Here is a 15,523-nt window from a genome sequence, read left to right as displayed (position 1 = left end):
ATTAGGAATAAACGTATATGGGGAAAATGTATGATGCTGACATTTATATTATTTATACTAAGTAATCTATATATTTTTGTAAAGCTGCTTTGTGACGAAAGCAGAGGTGGAAAGAGTAATATAAGTACTGTTACTTTAATAAAATTTTACTTAAGTACAAGTAAAGTTACCTGTTTAAAAATCTACTCAAGTAAAAAGTAGCTCATTTAAAATGTAAAAAGTAAAATTTAGTTACTTGTTTTTGTTGTTGTTTTTAACAGTGGGGGTGGGGTGGGGGGTTCTAGTGTAGTGTTTGAAAAAGGACGAAGTGATATAAATCTCAAACTAGTTTTTTTTTCTACATTGAAATTCAATAGCAGTAGAACGTCATTTATGATCACGCGAGTGCACACATTAAACGACTTTATATTCGACCGCGTTTCGCATTGTTTTTATTTATTAAATTTTTGTACTCCATGACGAACATGATTTAAAATGTAGTTAAGTAGAACATTTCGAACGAAACACACATTTAAGTAAAAGTCGAATTACATTTTGTAAAAAAACGACTTTGAAAAGTAGACGAATTTAAAACGACTCAATTACCGTAACACGCGAACATGTCATTTCTTTCCAGATTACCATTCCACTTTCCAAGGGTTTATGAAAAAAACCTTTTGTCTATACAGTGTTCATGCTGGTCTGACTATATTACCTAAATTATCTTTAACAAAGACCAAGTATTTTAGCTTTAGTGATAGGATAGAATATGATTTTCTCAGGTAAACAACCTGTGATTCTACAGATTGGTGCTCGGGTCACATTTGCACTCTGTATTTTGAGTCCTAACGCACTACGTCTCCACACAGATCCAGTGCAGTAAGTGCGAGCTGGTGTGGTGTTTTAGATGCCATGCGCCGTGGCACGAGGGTTTGAAGTGCCGCGAGTACAGGAAGGGAGACAAGCTGCTGCGAACGTGGGCCAGCGTTATCGAGCACGGCCAGAGGAACGCCCAGAAGTGCCCACACTGCAAGGTACAGCGCGCACACACACACACACACACACACACACATAAACATACAAACATACACACTCCTATTGCACTACTGGGTTACACAATATATTTTTTTTATGTTGTTGTCAGTAAAACAGATCTTTTCTCAGATATTTTTATTTATTTATTTTACAATCGTCTTACTTCCCCATAATGTACAAAACTGTCTTGGCTTTCATGAAAATAGTTTTTTGACCCTTGAAAAAAAAAATTATAATAATTTTTATAGTAACATTGTGGCTCCACCCCCAAGCCTAAGGTTTTTTGGGTTCTGGACCAGCAGAGTTTTGGAGCTAGAACCCTGGAACATACTGGTACAAGCATTGTAAATGTATAGATAAAGAGAACATTCTGAACTTGTAAGAAAACCCGAGTTAGTTTTACTATCCTGCCTTTCAAAAGATCGGATTAGGATCGGTGAAGGAGAGAAGTGTAACTACTGAGAGAAGTGTAACTGTATATACTGGATTGTGTGTTGAATAACAGTGTGAAAAGAGGATGTTTGTTTGTCTTTCTCACTTCCTCCACCTTCACCTCCTCCTCTCTCTCTCTCTCTCTCTCTCTCTCTCTCTCTCTCTCTCTCTCTCTCTCTCTCTCTCTCTTTTCCCTCTCTCGTTTTTTTTGTCTCCATCCAAACAATGCATGGAAATATGGCATTTCAGGAAGCCGTACACAGAAAGCTTTACACTGTGTTAACCCTTTGTTAATGGTTTTCAGATGGTTTGCATTGGGATTCATTAGGGGTGTAACGGTACACGTAGTACAATGCACGTGTACCGAATGCAATCCTTTTTACGTGTGCAACAAAGTTAAAATCTGTTTTCCCCTCACGAGCATAGTAAGTGGCAGACCGCATGTTTTAGTCTCCGCCTCACATTCAAGACGTAGAAAACAAAACTGAAAGAGAAACTTTAAGCGCAGTGTCACTGTGGCTACTCACTCCGTACAACAAACACGATTTATAGTGCGCATGTGCGAAAACACATATGTCCAGCTTTAAGAATTTCTCTTGACAAATCCTGACAATTCCGCACATGAATATAGGATGGAAGGAATGAAGACATTTGGTAAAGTATGCTGAAAACAGTTATGTAGGACATTTATTAATTTTTTTGAAAATTCTATATTAAATGGAAAAACACACACACACACACACACACACACGCCTGTATTCCCCAAATAGGCTCTAATTAAATGTAAACTGTTTAATTAAAATGTTCCATTTATTGAATTTGTGCCAAATTAAATCAATGATTCAATTAAATTAATAAAAATTATATTTTGTTACTTTGATTTATTCTATTTTATTTATATATATATATATATATATATATATATATATATATATATATATATATATACACATTTTTAATTTTTGACATTTTTTTTATTTAAAACCAAGCAGGCATTTAATTTAAAATTGTTTTAAAAATGAAAATGAATGTTGTTCACAAACGTTAATAATAATAATTATTATTATTATAATCTTAATAATGGTAATAATAATCTTAATAATAATAATAATCATAATCATAATCATAATAATAATATACGGATCAGTAACCCTGAGCCTTAAATACCACCTCCCCCAAAAGGTTTAAAAATATATGGGTTTAAAAATATATATTTATATGCTAATTTATTTTAATTTTCATTTACACACTGTTGGCTCTTTGGGACTTAATCCTGCACTATTACATTAGTGGGAAGTTTAAAAAAAATCTAAAGGAAAAGGCATTTTGCCTGAAGCTTTGAAGTGTTCAGTATGAACAGGCAGTTACCTGCCTTATTCCTGGTCACACCTAACCAAATATGCTCCAAATCCATGCATGAACATAGTTTTGAGTTCTTTTAAAACCTGCACAGATTGATGTGAATAGAACCAGGTGGATACTTGAAAGACAGTGCTTCCAAAATAAAGATTTCAGCTGGATACTGTAGATATGTACCTAAGAACTGTTGACTGCTCATACTGAATAAGTTTTCAACACATGTATGTCGAATGTCACCCACTGAAGTCTAGTTCCTGTCAAGTTCCCTTCCCTAGAGTCTCAGGAAGTGTTTCTTTTTCTACCATGTCTTCCAAATCTATACATAGATTCCTTTCAACAATTCTTTTGCGCTCTCTAGTACTCCTCAAATAAACCAGAATTGCACAGCTTTGGTGTGTAACGCCGGACCGAGGAAGCAAACACGACCCCCTCTTTGGCAGCTTTACTGGATTTACTGGAGAGTGTCTGTTCTCATTAATCGCAGCTGTTGTGCTTCTGTTCATGGTTTAGCTCTTGGCTCATCTGCTCACTTCTTTGTTTTCTTGGATTGCTCATGCTGGCATTCTCTGTGGCCGAGGTTCAGGAAAGATCCTCTCAAAACAAAGACAGGAAAAGACGTGAAACAGTAACGTGCTGATAAAAAAAGTAGCTATAAAACTACTTATTGATAATAATACACAAATAGTAGCCAGATGAATGAAACAATAAAAAAAAATTACTGATTTCATACACAAACTATATGGACAAAATGTTTGTGGAAACCTGACTAAGATTTAATGTGTAACATTTCACATTTATTGCGTATTTGCTGTTATATGCGATCCGATTTCGATTTCAAGACAAAGTGATTCAATGCAGTACGATGCAATGGAGAAAATTCGGTGCTGTGCAATTCAATAGACAGTAAATCATACATTTTTTTAAGTGCCTTCATTCTAACGCATGGCATATTTACAAACAGGCCTTTAAAAAAAAGTAAATAAAACGATGATATTTTCCTGTTCTGTCTCCAGGAAGATGCAGCTCTACCTCTGCCATGTAAATCTCTACTCAGGTCTTGGTAGTGTTGTGAAACGTCATATTCACGTAGCAGCCGTGGTGTTTACAGACCACACTTTAGAAATCAATCTACATATAAAATATTGGTCACAAATTATTGGTCCCTTTCTAAAAAGCATACTAATAATTATATATAAATACATTTGTTTTTACCGATGCAAATACGTTAAAAACGATGCATCGTGATACAAATGCCAACTTCTATCCGATGCACACTTTATTAAACCGATGTATCACATCGTTAACTTTTATGCAAATTGCTAAATCTTACCATCGCTAATAATTGAAGCAGAAAATGGGGTTAAAATAAACACTAAAAAACAATGTAAAACAGGAAAAAAAAACGTTTGTCTTCGGTTAAAATGTACTTTTCTTCATTCCTAAAAACACCCATCTTTTAATTTTATGGCATAGGATGGCATTTGGTGTGTTTTCTTTGACTCAAATAACGATCCAAGTTGAGCATTTGATGTTTTATGAACACAACGCTAAAGTTCCTACAAGCTGAAAGAGGTATAAGCAGTCGCTAAGGGCCTCTGATCCACCAGGGGAAAAAATATAAATACATATACGCCAGAATTACTAAAAATTCAGACCTGGCCAAAAAGTCAAATCAAACCTGTTTCCTGCCTCAGGTTCATATCCAGAGGGTGGACGGCTGCGATCACATGACCTGCAAGCAGTGCAACACGAATTTCTGCTACCGCTGTGGAGAAAAATATCGGCAGCTGCGCTTCTTCGGAGATCACACCTCTAACCTGAGCGTGTTCGGCTGCAAGTACCGCTACCTGCCTGAGAAACCGCACCTGCGTCGCCTCATCCGCGGCTCCGTGTGCGGTCAGTGTGTTTAGCTGTTTCCTAACAAACACTGTGATTGAACACAACTAATTTCCTATGTATGTGCAACGGTCTACTCGTGGTTATACAGGTATTTTAAGTGAATCACAAGCCATTCTGAGGTTTGCTAAATATTATGATATAGCCCATTCTAATATTTGTGTATAGTTTCCCAATAATTGTTTTAGATGTGAGAACAGTGTGCAAGCTGGGAAATATAGACAGTAGATAATAAATAAGACGGACTGATTGGGTAAATAGATGATACCTGGCTCTTACATGTTGTAGATATACAGTTTAAAAGCGGAAATAATCAACATTTACCTCAGAACTGTTGGTAAATGACTAAACCGATGCTGCAATTACATGACGTTTTTGAGAGAGTTCAAATGTGTCACAGTTTATTAACTTTTAGCTGCCTGAAAGGTTTGAGCTTTAAGTGGGGGGCCGTTAATTGTTAATGTGGGATCTTTTGGTGAAAAAACAGGCAACCCATTATGCTACAGAAACGCAGCAGAAAGTTAATATCTATACTTTTAATCTTTTTCCAGTGCTCGCTGAGGTAAGACAGAATGTGCACTATATGGACAAAAGGTTTTGACCATAACACATAAGTCTCCATTTCTTGTTACAATAACCTCCACTCTTCTGGGAAGATGCGTCACTGGATTTTCTAGAGATTTGTGCTCGTTCAGCCACAAGGGCATTAGTAAATTCAGGGACTGGTGTAGGTGAGGTGAGGAGGCCTGGAGCGCAGTCAACGTTCACATGTTCAATAGGGTTGAAGTCAGATCCTTGTAGCAGGTCCTGAAGATCTTCCAGTTCAACCTTATCTTCATGGACCTTGTTTAAGTGAAGAGAAGATTGAATGCTTCGCTTCAAGTAGTGAGGATGTAAAAATTAAAAGACAGAAAACTCTTACAGTGTAATGAAGTACAGTAGGGCTGTCAAAATTAAAACTGTGATATCAATTTAAAGCAAATGAATTTTAACGGCACCTATTTTATTTCCGTTTGACCTTTTTTATGAAAAAATAAAAATAAATAAATATAAGAGGCGAAATCAAAACCTTCAACGCAACCCGCACGCATTCACAATGTCCTTTCTTTACTCAGATATAAACCAAATAAATTAACTCCAATTATATTTCTTCACTAAACATTTGTTTTACCGATCCGCAAAGTTTCAAATCATGCACCAAAATCTGCCATGTTGCACACATCCGTCAATTAAAACCGTCCGTGTGGAAACATAGCAAAAGTCCCGTTTGGTGTCCTGATGATTCACGTAATTTAAAACACCATGATTAAAACATTTTACGAGAATATTTTTGTCTGTGTTCTATGTTGAGTTTGGTTTCACTAATAATAAACATACATTTGCATAAAACATTGATATTGATCCATGTTGATTAGAGTATTGTAAACTTGAAAGGTACATTTAGAGCAGATAAAAATGTGCGATTATTCACGAGTTAACAATCATGCGATTACATGTTTGAATCGATTGACAGGACTATATATATGTACTTGCATGACAAACAACATGTCAGAAGGTTTTCAAAGAAAACACAGTACAGTGCATTTACCTTTTTAAAATGTATGACATATATGTAGATGTTGCCTGTGTCTAAGGAATCTTAAATAATGCCTACAGAATCAACACTCCAGGCGCCTGTAGCATAAAGTACATGTTGCGTGGAGGCTGTTGTTTTAATAGCGATTGCGACACTGGGGCGATCAAGCAGGTGTACAATAACGTCCTTGTTTTCACATCCTTCGATTGGACGGTCATTTGCACTAGTCAGAGCTCACAACCCGCATCTGTAGCAAACTTCACAAGCTCAAATAAATTTGCATGGATTAATTGCTGTTTCTTCCTTCCACAACGACTGACAGAGCAGCGGAAATTGATTTTGGTATGCAGCTGTGGCTACAGTGAAAGGAGACTTGAATTGCATTTATTTATTTTTTTTCGTCTCTTGCATTAGTGCTTGCATTCATTCTCACTGTATATGAGACACCTGTCTGTTATACTGGGTTTCTCTATTATATCGATGGTTTCTGTGGTAGCTGATAGCTGTGATCTTACAGTAACATCCCAGCGATTGTGGTGCATCAGCTCCATCAAACATGTACTCACTCTTCATCTTTTTTAGGTTCCTCTCTGTTTATTCATATGTATTTCCAGCCCCGATGACACTAACATGCTTGTTTTTCATCCTGCAGCGGGAAAATTGCTCGTGGCTCCGGTGCTCATTGTTCTGGTGGTGGTGATCGGAGCCTTGGCTCTGGTCATAGGTACGAATTTTACAGTCTTTTTATTTATATAAAGCGATAAGTAGGGTTGCAAAGGGATGGAAAACGTCTGGGAAATTTCCAGCAACTTTCTATGGGAATTTCATGAGGAATTTTGGAAATATCCCAAGTTTAAAACTTTCCAGGAATTTACTTGGGAATTTATGGGGAATTTTGGGAAATGTATATAAACTGTATCATAATATGATAAATACATACATAAATATTGTCTTTGGTCATAAGCTGACATACATGCAAACTAATACAGATTTTGACATTTTTTACTTTGATTCAATCGTTAGTATAATTTTGTTGCGCAATAAATTACACACAGGAGTTTTAATCATAAACGTATGTAATATTTGTCATTTACGTGAACTTTCGCCAAGATGGATGTATTTTAGCATTATTTTGTATGCAGGCTTCAAGAAATTGTGTTATGGACGAATGCACAGTGCATGTAGGGGGTGTGGCCTCAGTTGTCCTAGAGTAATTGTGCTGTGTGCATGTGCTTGATTAATGCGCAGGGAAGAAATTTAAATGAAATGAAATTAAATCTGATTGCTTTAACCAAAATTATTCTGCAAGACTTTTTTTTTCTGAATACATTTAAGTTCCTTGTTATAGGCTAACCTGCAAATTTAGTAAATTCCCAGTTTATTCCCATTCATTCTAGTTTATTGTAGTATTGAAAGTTTCCAGTCTTAAAAATTTCGTGATGACATAAAGCTCCAGTGCTGAACTTATCCTCTTCTGTTTCTCATTTCTCCTCAGGTCTGGTCGCATTCCCCATTTACTACATCTGTAAGAAGAATAAACACCCCAACGGGGTAGGCCGCTGGCTATGCTGAGACTGCACTTCTCACACACACACACACACACACACACACACACACACACACACACACGTTTATACACACACTACATTGATATGGTAAGATGGAAGATGGCCAAGGTCGCTCTCTCTATACTTTTCTTTTTCCCTCCAGCACCCAGATCACTGCTCAATGGAGGATTTTTAAAACCACAACAGCATGCAAGAAATTTCCTGGTTTACAAAAGATGGAACTGATGCTTCATGTGAGAGTCGTGCTTTTTAATCTCCGTTCTCTTTTTAGCGCCTTACAACCTTTTTTATCCGGGTGTTTCCAGAGATTATTCAGGGATTTGATGGCGGACAATAGGAATTCAGATCTTTAGCTTTTTTTTCTCACACACACATACACACACACACACACACACACACACACACACACACTGACACAGTGTGCTGCATTACAACTCTACTGGAATGTGTGTGTGTGTGTGTGTGTGTGTGTTCCTGCACTGAAGACAATAGCTAAAGATTAGCCGTGGAACCGAATTGGGATGCCGTACTGCCTGGGAGATTATCACCGTGCCCATTCGTGTCAGTTCCCAAGGCCTTGTTTACACTTCACGCTAACATGCATTGTGGAAACTCGCATCCAAACACCCGACGCCTGTGGCGAGCCGACCTCGTTTCTTTCCCGCAATATAAAAATACGAATGCGAGGTGGCGCCAAGGCCCGAGGTTCTACTTGCTTTTCATTATCAAGCAGGGGTGCCAATATTTACGACATTTACATTTAGCCATAGCACTTTCGATTAGCTGTAAAGGGGATATTCATTCATGTTTCTGCTTTTCTGCTCAGCTAAAGCAACCATTCAGTAAAGAAAAAAAGGAGGCACTCATGCTGTCGCCGACTATCGAGGCAACCTGGAAATCTGGGAAAAGTGTAATTTTGTGAGATCCAAACAAGAAGGTGGGAATGTACCTGTCTCGAGGCAGGAAAGCACAAGTGCTGGTTATCATTTATGTGCTTGGAATAGAGCCATCCTGTCCACAGACTCACTGTCAACACTGTCAAAATTTCATCTCATCCTGTCACGAGTTTCTTTTCAGCATTTTTTGACAGGATGTGCTTCTGATGCAGTTCCAACATAAACACCTCTCATCATCTCATTATTAACAAATCACTACACATTTTAGCAAAAAGGCAATTTACACTACTGTAATGTATAAACTTTACAAGTATATACGTACGTGGCAGCGGAGCGTAGACAAGCGCCGGTTTGCGAGTGGAGGGCGGAGCCGAGGGCGGGCGCGGTCTGTTTCGATGTCGATTGACCGATAAAAGAAGACGAGCGAAAATTGGGCTTTGAAAACAGGAAAAACAGAGAAAAATGCATGCTCTAACACCGAGACAACTGAACTCTGGTGAGAGTAAGGCATCTCACGAGGCAGCCTGCTGACGCATCGTACGAAAATTTAAACGCTGCACAAAAGATTTAAGTTTTATCAACATCATTTCATTTTTGAGTCTAAAATACTGGTGATCAGTATGGGGTTTTATACAGTCATTTGTTAATGATTCAACAAGTTACGTACAAAAACGTGACAATTTACACTCATTTAATATTTAAACTATACAGTGTGTGTATATTTATATATATGTGTGTGTGTGGCAGTGGGTGCATGGACGAGCGCCAGTTTTGCGAGTGCAGGGTGAGCGTACGCTCCTACATTTGCTTGCTGCGCAAAAACGTACAATATTTGTACAATTTCGTCGTATCGCTAGTCGTCAGATCAAAAAAGTCGAACCATCACGACTTGGGGACATGTTTGTGTATATGGACATACATAAATCTGAGATCTTTGTTTCATATAACAGAAAATATTGGCACCTCTAAACGTGATGTAAATATGTGAAAATATCCATGTTCGTGGTTCTCACAGACGCATGCATTAAAGAAAATTCGAACACGAAGTGTAAACGAGGCCTGATGTACATTCACATCCACCGTTAGAGTTCCATAACAAGAACTTCACCACGTACCAGAGGAAGATCTGCGTTCTTCAGTATGTGTGTATATCTATTTATTCTGAGGTTCATTCTGTATAAAATGTACCTCCAGTATGTTTTGAGCTTTTGCACACAATATCTGACACAATATGACCTTCGAACCCTAGCCAGTTTAATCGTCGTTGATGAGGGGTGACTATAAATCGCTTCAGAGGTCCACAGTGTTGAAAATTATAACGTATGTTCTTCACATGTTGTACACTACTCCAAAAAGGAAGGCACGGTGTTGAACGCGGGCCTCGGTACCGGCCCAAAGCTTCAGTGATGTTTCAGTGATGATGACAATAGCACTTTTACACGTAAGACACAATCAGGCCGGGGAGTTTTTGGCACTTTTATTCTCAGGGAGTGCATTCGGGGCTTTTCACACACGACTTTTTAACTCCTGCGACTGTCAGGGGTTCGCGCTCATGTCGAGAATCGGATACGAGAAGGTCACAGTGCCATGAGTCAAGTCCATGAACATTTATTTGAGACCTGCTGTTGCACTCTGCTGCGAGCCAAAGGCCTCCACTAGGCCGCTTTCAGTGGTATTACTGATGTATCTTTTATCCTCCTGTGCCTTTTAATATGCTGTAAATGGGATTGTATTAGAGGGAATTTTTTTTTTTTTTACGTATCATTTGAGTCGTATACTGTACGAGTCACGAGTGCATGCACACTTTCCAAATGATCCTGTGGTACATGTATGAGACCACCGCACAATCTTTTTTTTTTTTTTAATCGTTACGAATTTAGAAATTATGAATACACCTTCTCCTGATTGTATGTTTTATTCGGTCTTTTGTTTTGTACCGCCCCCAAATCCTTTTACACTTTCAATGCTTAATCTTGTAGGCTGCTGCACTTTATCTTTCTATCACGTCAGTCCACTTCGGCAGACAGCGGGTTATTACTGTATGTGGAATTAAACAGGGCTGCCAAGATTTGTTTATTCAACATCAGGACGTGTTAAGAGGGACTCAGATGTCTGGTTTTGGCCTTAATGCTAATAATAAAAGGTTATACAATACAACCAACACTGCGGATGTAAGAGTTGTCTTTGTCTTCTCTTTTTATGTTAAGCCTGGGGTTTGTTTTATTTACTGCAATTTTCAACACTATGCAAATTTTAAACACACGAGTTGTGAATTTCAATCCTGGGGAAATATTCCACGAGAACAAGTGTTTTAATCTGGACAGATGTTATACAAAATGTCAAAACTGTAAAGATGATCAGTCCAGATTCGCCGTTCCAGAGCGACAGTTATGTCATTTATACTATGACGAAGCAGCTATAGGGTTAAGGGCCTTGCTCAGGGGCCCAGAAGAGGTATCTTGCTGTCGGTGCAATTTGAATTTCCAACTTTATGTCTTAAACATTGAGCTACCACTTCATTGTACATTTAAGCCAAAATGCAGAGAAAACACTACATGTGCGGATGATAAATATCAAAATAAAATTGAAATGAATTAGATGAAAATAAAGGCCACACATACTGTATAGTGAACACTTTTACAGCATTCATTCAGAATTTTTAGGGACACAGTGCTTTAAATTATTAATTACATTTATCCCATAGAGTAGCTATTGGGTTAAGGGCCTTGCCCAGGGGCCCAGCAATGGCAGCTTGGTGTGACTGAGAATTCATGATCACCTGATCCAAAGGTCAATGCCTTTTACAAATGCCTTAAGTTCATATCTTGGTCGCGTTTAAAACATTTACCACAGGCTTAAAAACAAAAACGCTTTAGCTGAGTAGACACAATTAGAGCAAAGTTTTCCTGCCCCGCAGTAAAAATCAGCACTATGCCTGCTGTCATTGAGACAAAAACAAAAAATATCTGGTTAATCTTTGCCAACTAGTCTTATGGCGAGAGGTCATATTGGGTACACAGGCTGCGAGATGGACTGTTTAGGTGCTCAATCATCTCATACTTCTAATAATTGGTGATAAACCGTAGCAGTGGACAGCTGTGAGATCAAATTAGATCAGATAAAATCCTGACTATTGAACATCCTGCATCAAAACAACATTGGGGTATAATGAGAATCTAACCGAGTGAGTTATTTGTTTTTTTAGGTCTGATCAACCAGCTGTCCGTTACTGTGGTGAGACCTGCTATGTTGTATGGTTTAGAGACAGTGGCACTGAGTAAAATACAGGAGGTGGAGCTGGAGGTAGCAGAGCTGAAGATGTTGAGGTTTTCGTTGGGAGTGACGAGGATGGACAGAATTAGAAATGAGTTTATTAGAGGGACGGTGCATGTAGGACGTTTTGGATACAAGGTGAGGGAGATTGAGATGGTTTGGACATGTGCAGAGGAGGGACATGGGGTATATCGGTAGGAGAATGCTGAGTATAGAGCCACCAGGAAGGAGGAAAAGAGGAAGACCAAGGAGGAGGTTTATGGATGTGGTGAGGGAAGACATGCAGGTAGTTGAGATGTAGAGGACAGGGGGGTATGGAGACGGATGATCCGCTGTGGTGACCCCTAATGGGAGAAGCCCAAAGAAAAAGATCATCCAGCTGTCAGTTGTGCATATTATATATATATATATATATATATATATATATATATATATATATATATATATATATAAAATCAGACATTTCACAATTCTTAATTCCCAAATTCAGCCATTGTAAATCAGCTAATAGTATTAGGTAGCTCTTTTAAGACATTGGATCTACAAAAACAGTGCTTTTTTCACTGATATAAACTTTGCTCATGCTTTCTGGATGTTTCACAGTCATGCGGGAGGCTGTTTACTGCCCTATTTTGCAACAAAGCGTTATTTTTGCACCTAGAGGTCTAAAAGGGAACTGATAGAAGCCTGTGGGGGGATGAATCACACTACCCCATGCTCTGGGGAGGAGCAGAGGAAAGACAGTTCATGACAGGGTTGCCAAATGTCCATTGTTAAAAGTTTTATACAAATAAACATGATTCTTTTAATTAAATTGAAATGTATAAAATTCAGTACAGTTTTTCTCAGTTGCTTTGCAGCATTTCTCGAATCATCCTTAATATTTGCAAAGCAGTAATTTGCTTTTTTTTTTTATTTAAAACAATTTGTGAAAAGTGGACGTTTCATTCTGATGGAAATTAGATGGGACACAAATACTCACTTTTGAGAGATGAACTGAGGATTTTGAGAAAAGTTCAGACTTTTGCAAGAAATCCAATGTGTTGTGCTGTTTGTACAAATAGTTTTGAGAAATCTGTAAGTAAATCAGTTCTTTTGGCTTCTCCCATTAGGGGTCTCCACAGCGGATCATCCGTCTCCATACCCCCCGTCCTCGTCATCTGCCTCTTTTAAACCAACTATGTCTTCCCTCACCACATCCATAAACCTCCTTCTTGATCTTCCTCTTTTCCTTCTTCCTGGTGGCTCATCCTCAGCATTCTCCTACCGATATACCCTATGTCCCTCCTCTGCACATGTCCAAACCATCTCAATCTCACCTCCCTCACTCTACAAAACGTAGTAAGGCATATACAATACACTGCAAAAATTAAGAAATGAATTGGGGATGAAAGACTGGATCATTTTCTATACATCAGACATGCACGTGACATTGTTTGACACACAAAAGCTGATAGAAATGTGTCCCCCAAAGCCATCTATAGAAAGCTGTAAACATTTTATTTCGCCGAAATCTGGAAGCAAATCATCAAATCACACTTACCAAACACAGGTGAAAAAAAAATGGCCTGCTTTGACTCGGTCTTAATCATCTTTGAATTATTAGAAATTTCTGGTGTTTGCACATTATTATTCAATTGCTCAATAAGACAACACAAATGTAACATTGTGTATCTCAATCCCACCCTTCTGCCCTCCCTTTGCAAGTTATTTCACACAATGCCCATTTCCATGCATTCTATTTCCTGCCCATCTCAGCATTTTGTCTGAGTCACTACTTTAAAGATCTGCTTCCTGACCTGAGATGACTCTCTGACATGAACATCCTGTTGATCCAGGTGGCTCTGGTCCAGCCGTGTATTCTGAATGATGGGACGAAAGTGTTTTCCACGAGTTTATATTTGCTGTTGGCAAAAATGTCGCAAAGTGGATTATTTGTTGTAGGGATTTTTATTATTGCAAAGGCACCATCAGTAGTAATAAAGCTACAGAATGGTATGAAGAATTGAGGCTGGGGCTGATTTCTTTCTAGACCAGAGGATAGATTTATAGTAGCCTGTCAGTGACAGTAAAAAAAGTTCCTAGTTTTGATCTCCAGCTGACATTTTCAGCCGGCTAGATCACATCCTCAGTTGCGGATATAATGAACATAAATGATTCCTTGTCATTTTATTATCCTTCTTCCCCCTAAAAATGGCTTTCAAAAGAAATGTCTGTGTAGTTGTACTAGTAAAAGTCAAATGCATTGCTAAAGCCGAATAATATAATTTATTAATTAATCAATTAATTCGAATCAGAAGTTCAGACAATGATATTTTATAGATCAATGACCAAAACAATAATAAATAAGCAATGCTACTGTGTGTAAGCTACTGAAAAATCTTCAATGATCAGATCCATGAGCAACCACAACCCAGATTGAGATATATCCCTCAATGAAGTAAAAATACAGCGATCATTAAGCACATAGTGAATAATAATTTTTTATAAAGAAAAAAAAAAAAAAAAGAAAGGCATTGAATATCTAAATGTTTACCAAACTGTACCTTGTAAAGCTTTTAAATGTTATTGTCAGTATTTTTATTAGCATCATTTTTATGCTTTTATTTAATTTATTACACAGTTTTAATACACCTTAGTACGTTAATGCTATTAATTCATTATTAAAAGAACTTAAACAGGAGAATAACATGGTCAACATAGTTGAACCCGATTACCTGCCTAAACAAAATGGCGGCTTGTGGCCATGTTTTACCAGCAGGTGGCGGTGTTGCTCTAAAATCACTTACACTAGTTAAATTGCTTTTATTTCATTTATTTTATTAAACTTCTCGTTTATCCTACTGTTACACGGTACAGTCCTGAATTTACACAATGTAGTTTACGGGGAAATAAAACTGCATTCTTGGAAAGCACAATAAGTTAATTTTTTTTTTTACTTATTCTTATATTTATTAATCATACTTATTATTATTATTATTATTATTATTATTAAATTGTATTTTATTATTTATTTATTTTTTAAATATAAAAAATGTCAACTGACAAGTACAATTTCAGCACTTAAAGTTATGTTGCCTCTTAGTGTATTAACGCTCCTCGTGCGGGTTGCCAGATATTTCTTTTCTCGTTAGCTAAAAACAATGTGTATTTATTGATACAAGGTGTATAATGGTTATTGATTAGGGATAATTATTTTATTCCTGGAAATACAGTTTCTAGTTTTTACATATTTTTATTGGGTGGGGTGGATAATTTCATATATTTTATGTCTTTTAACACAACAAAACAATAATAATAATAAAAAAAAACCCTATGTTAACTACATTTTACAACGTGATATAATCATAAAAATGTATAAATGTATAAATCCATTTATTTATTATCCAGTTCTTTTCTGAAGGAAAGCATTAATTACATTTTTTGACTAATGTGAGCACTTTATAACCCTGATATGTACATTATTGAAAATAATATAATATACATTTGATATTCGTATTCCATTAGTG

At 37.2% G+C, this 15,523-nt stretch overlaps 1 protein-coding gene across 1 annotated transcript in view; it reads left to right on the top strand.

Annotated features, from left to right (window-relative positions):
- rnf217 (ring finger protein 217) overlaps positions 1-10,904 on the top strand; it is a 31,990-nt gene extending 21,086 nt beyond the window's left edge. The window contains exons 3-7 of the mRNA XM_046836396.1: positions 849-1,013; positions 4,500-4,701; positions 6,930-7,001; positions 7,773-7,828; positions 7,988-10,904. Of these exons, the coding sequence (XP_046692352.1) occupies positions 849-1,013; positions 4,500-4,701; positions 6,930-7,001; positions 7,773-7,828; positions 7,988-8,020 (528 nt within the window). The 3' untranslated portion in view covers positions 8,021-10,904. The remainder of the gene's footprint in view (positions 1-848; positions 1,014-4,499; positions 4,702-6,929; positions 7,002-7,772; positions 7,829-7,987) is intronic.
- Positions 10,905-15,523: the final 4,619 nt, after the last annotated feature.

This window comes from Silurus meridionalis, chromosome 23, assembly GCF_014805685.1.
Source record: "Silurus meridionalis isolate SWU-2019-XX chromosome 23, ASM1480568v1, whole genome shotgun sequence".
Lineage (NCBI taxonomy): Eukaryota > Metazoa > Chordata > Actinopteri > Siluriformes > Siluridae > Silurus > Silurus meridionalis.
This window is presented reverse-complemented; position numbering and strand designations above follow the sequence as displayed.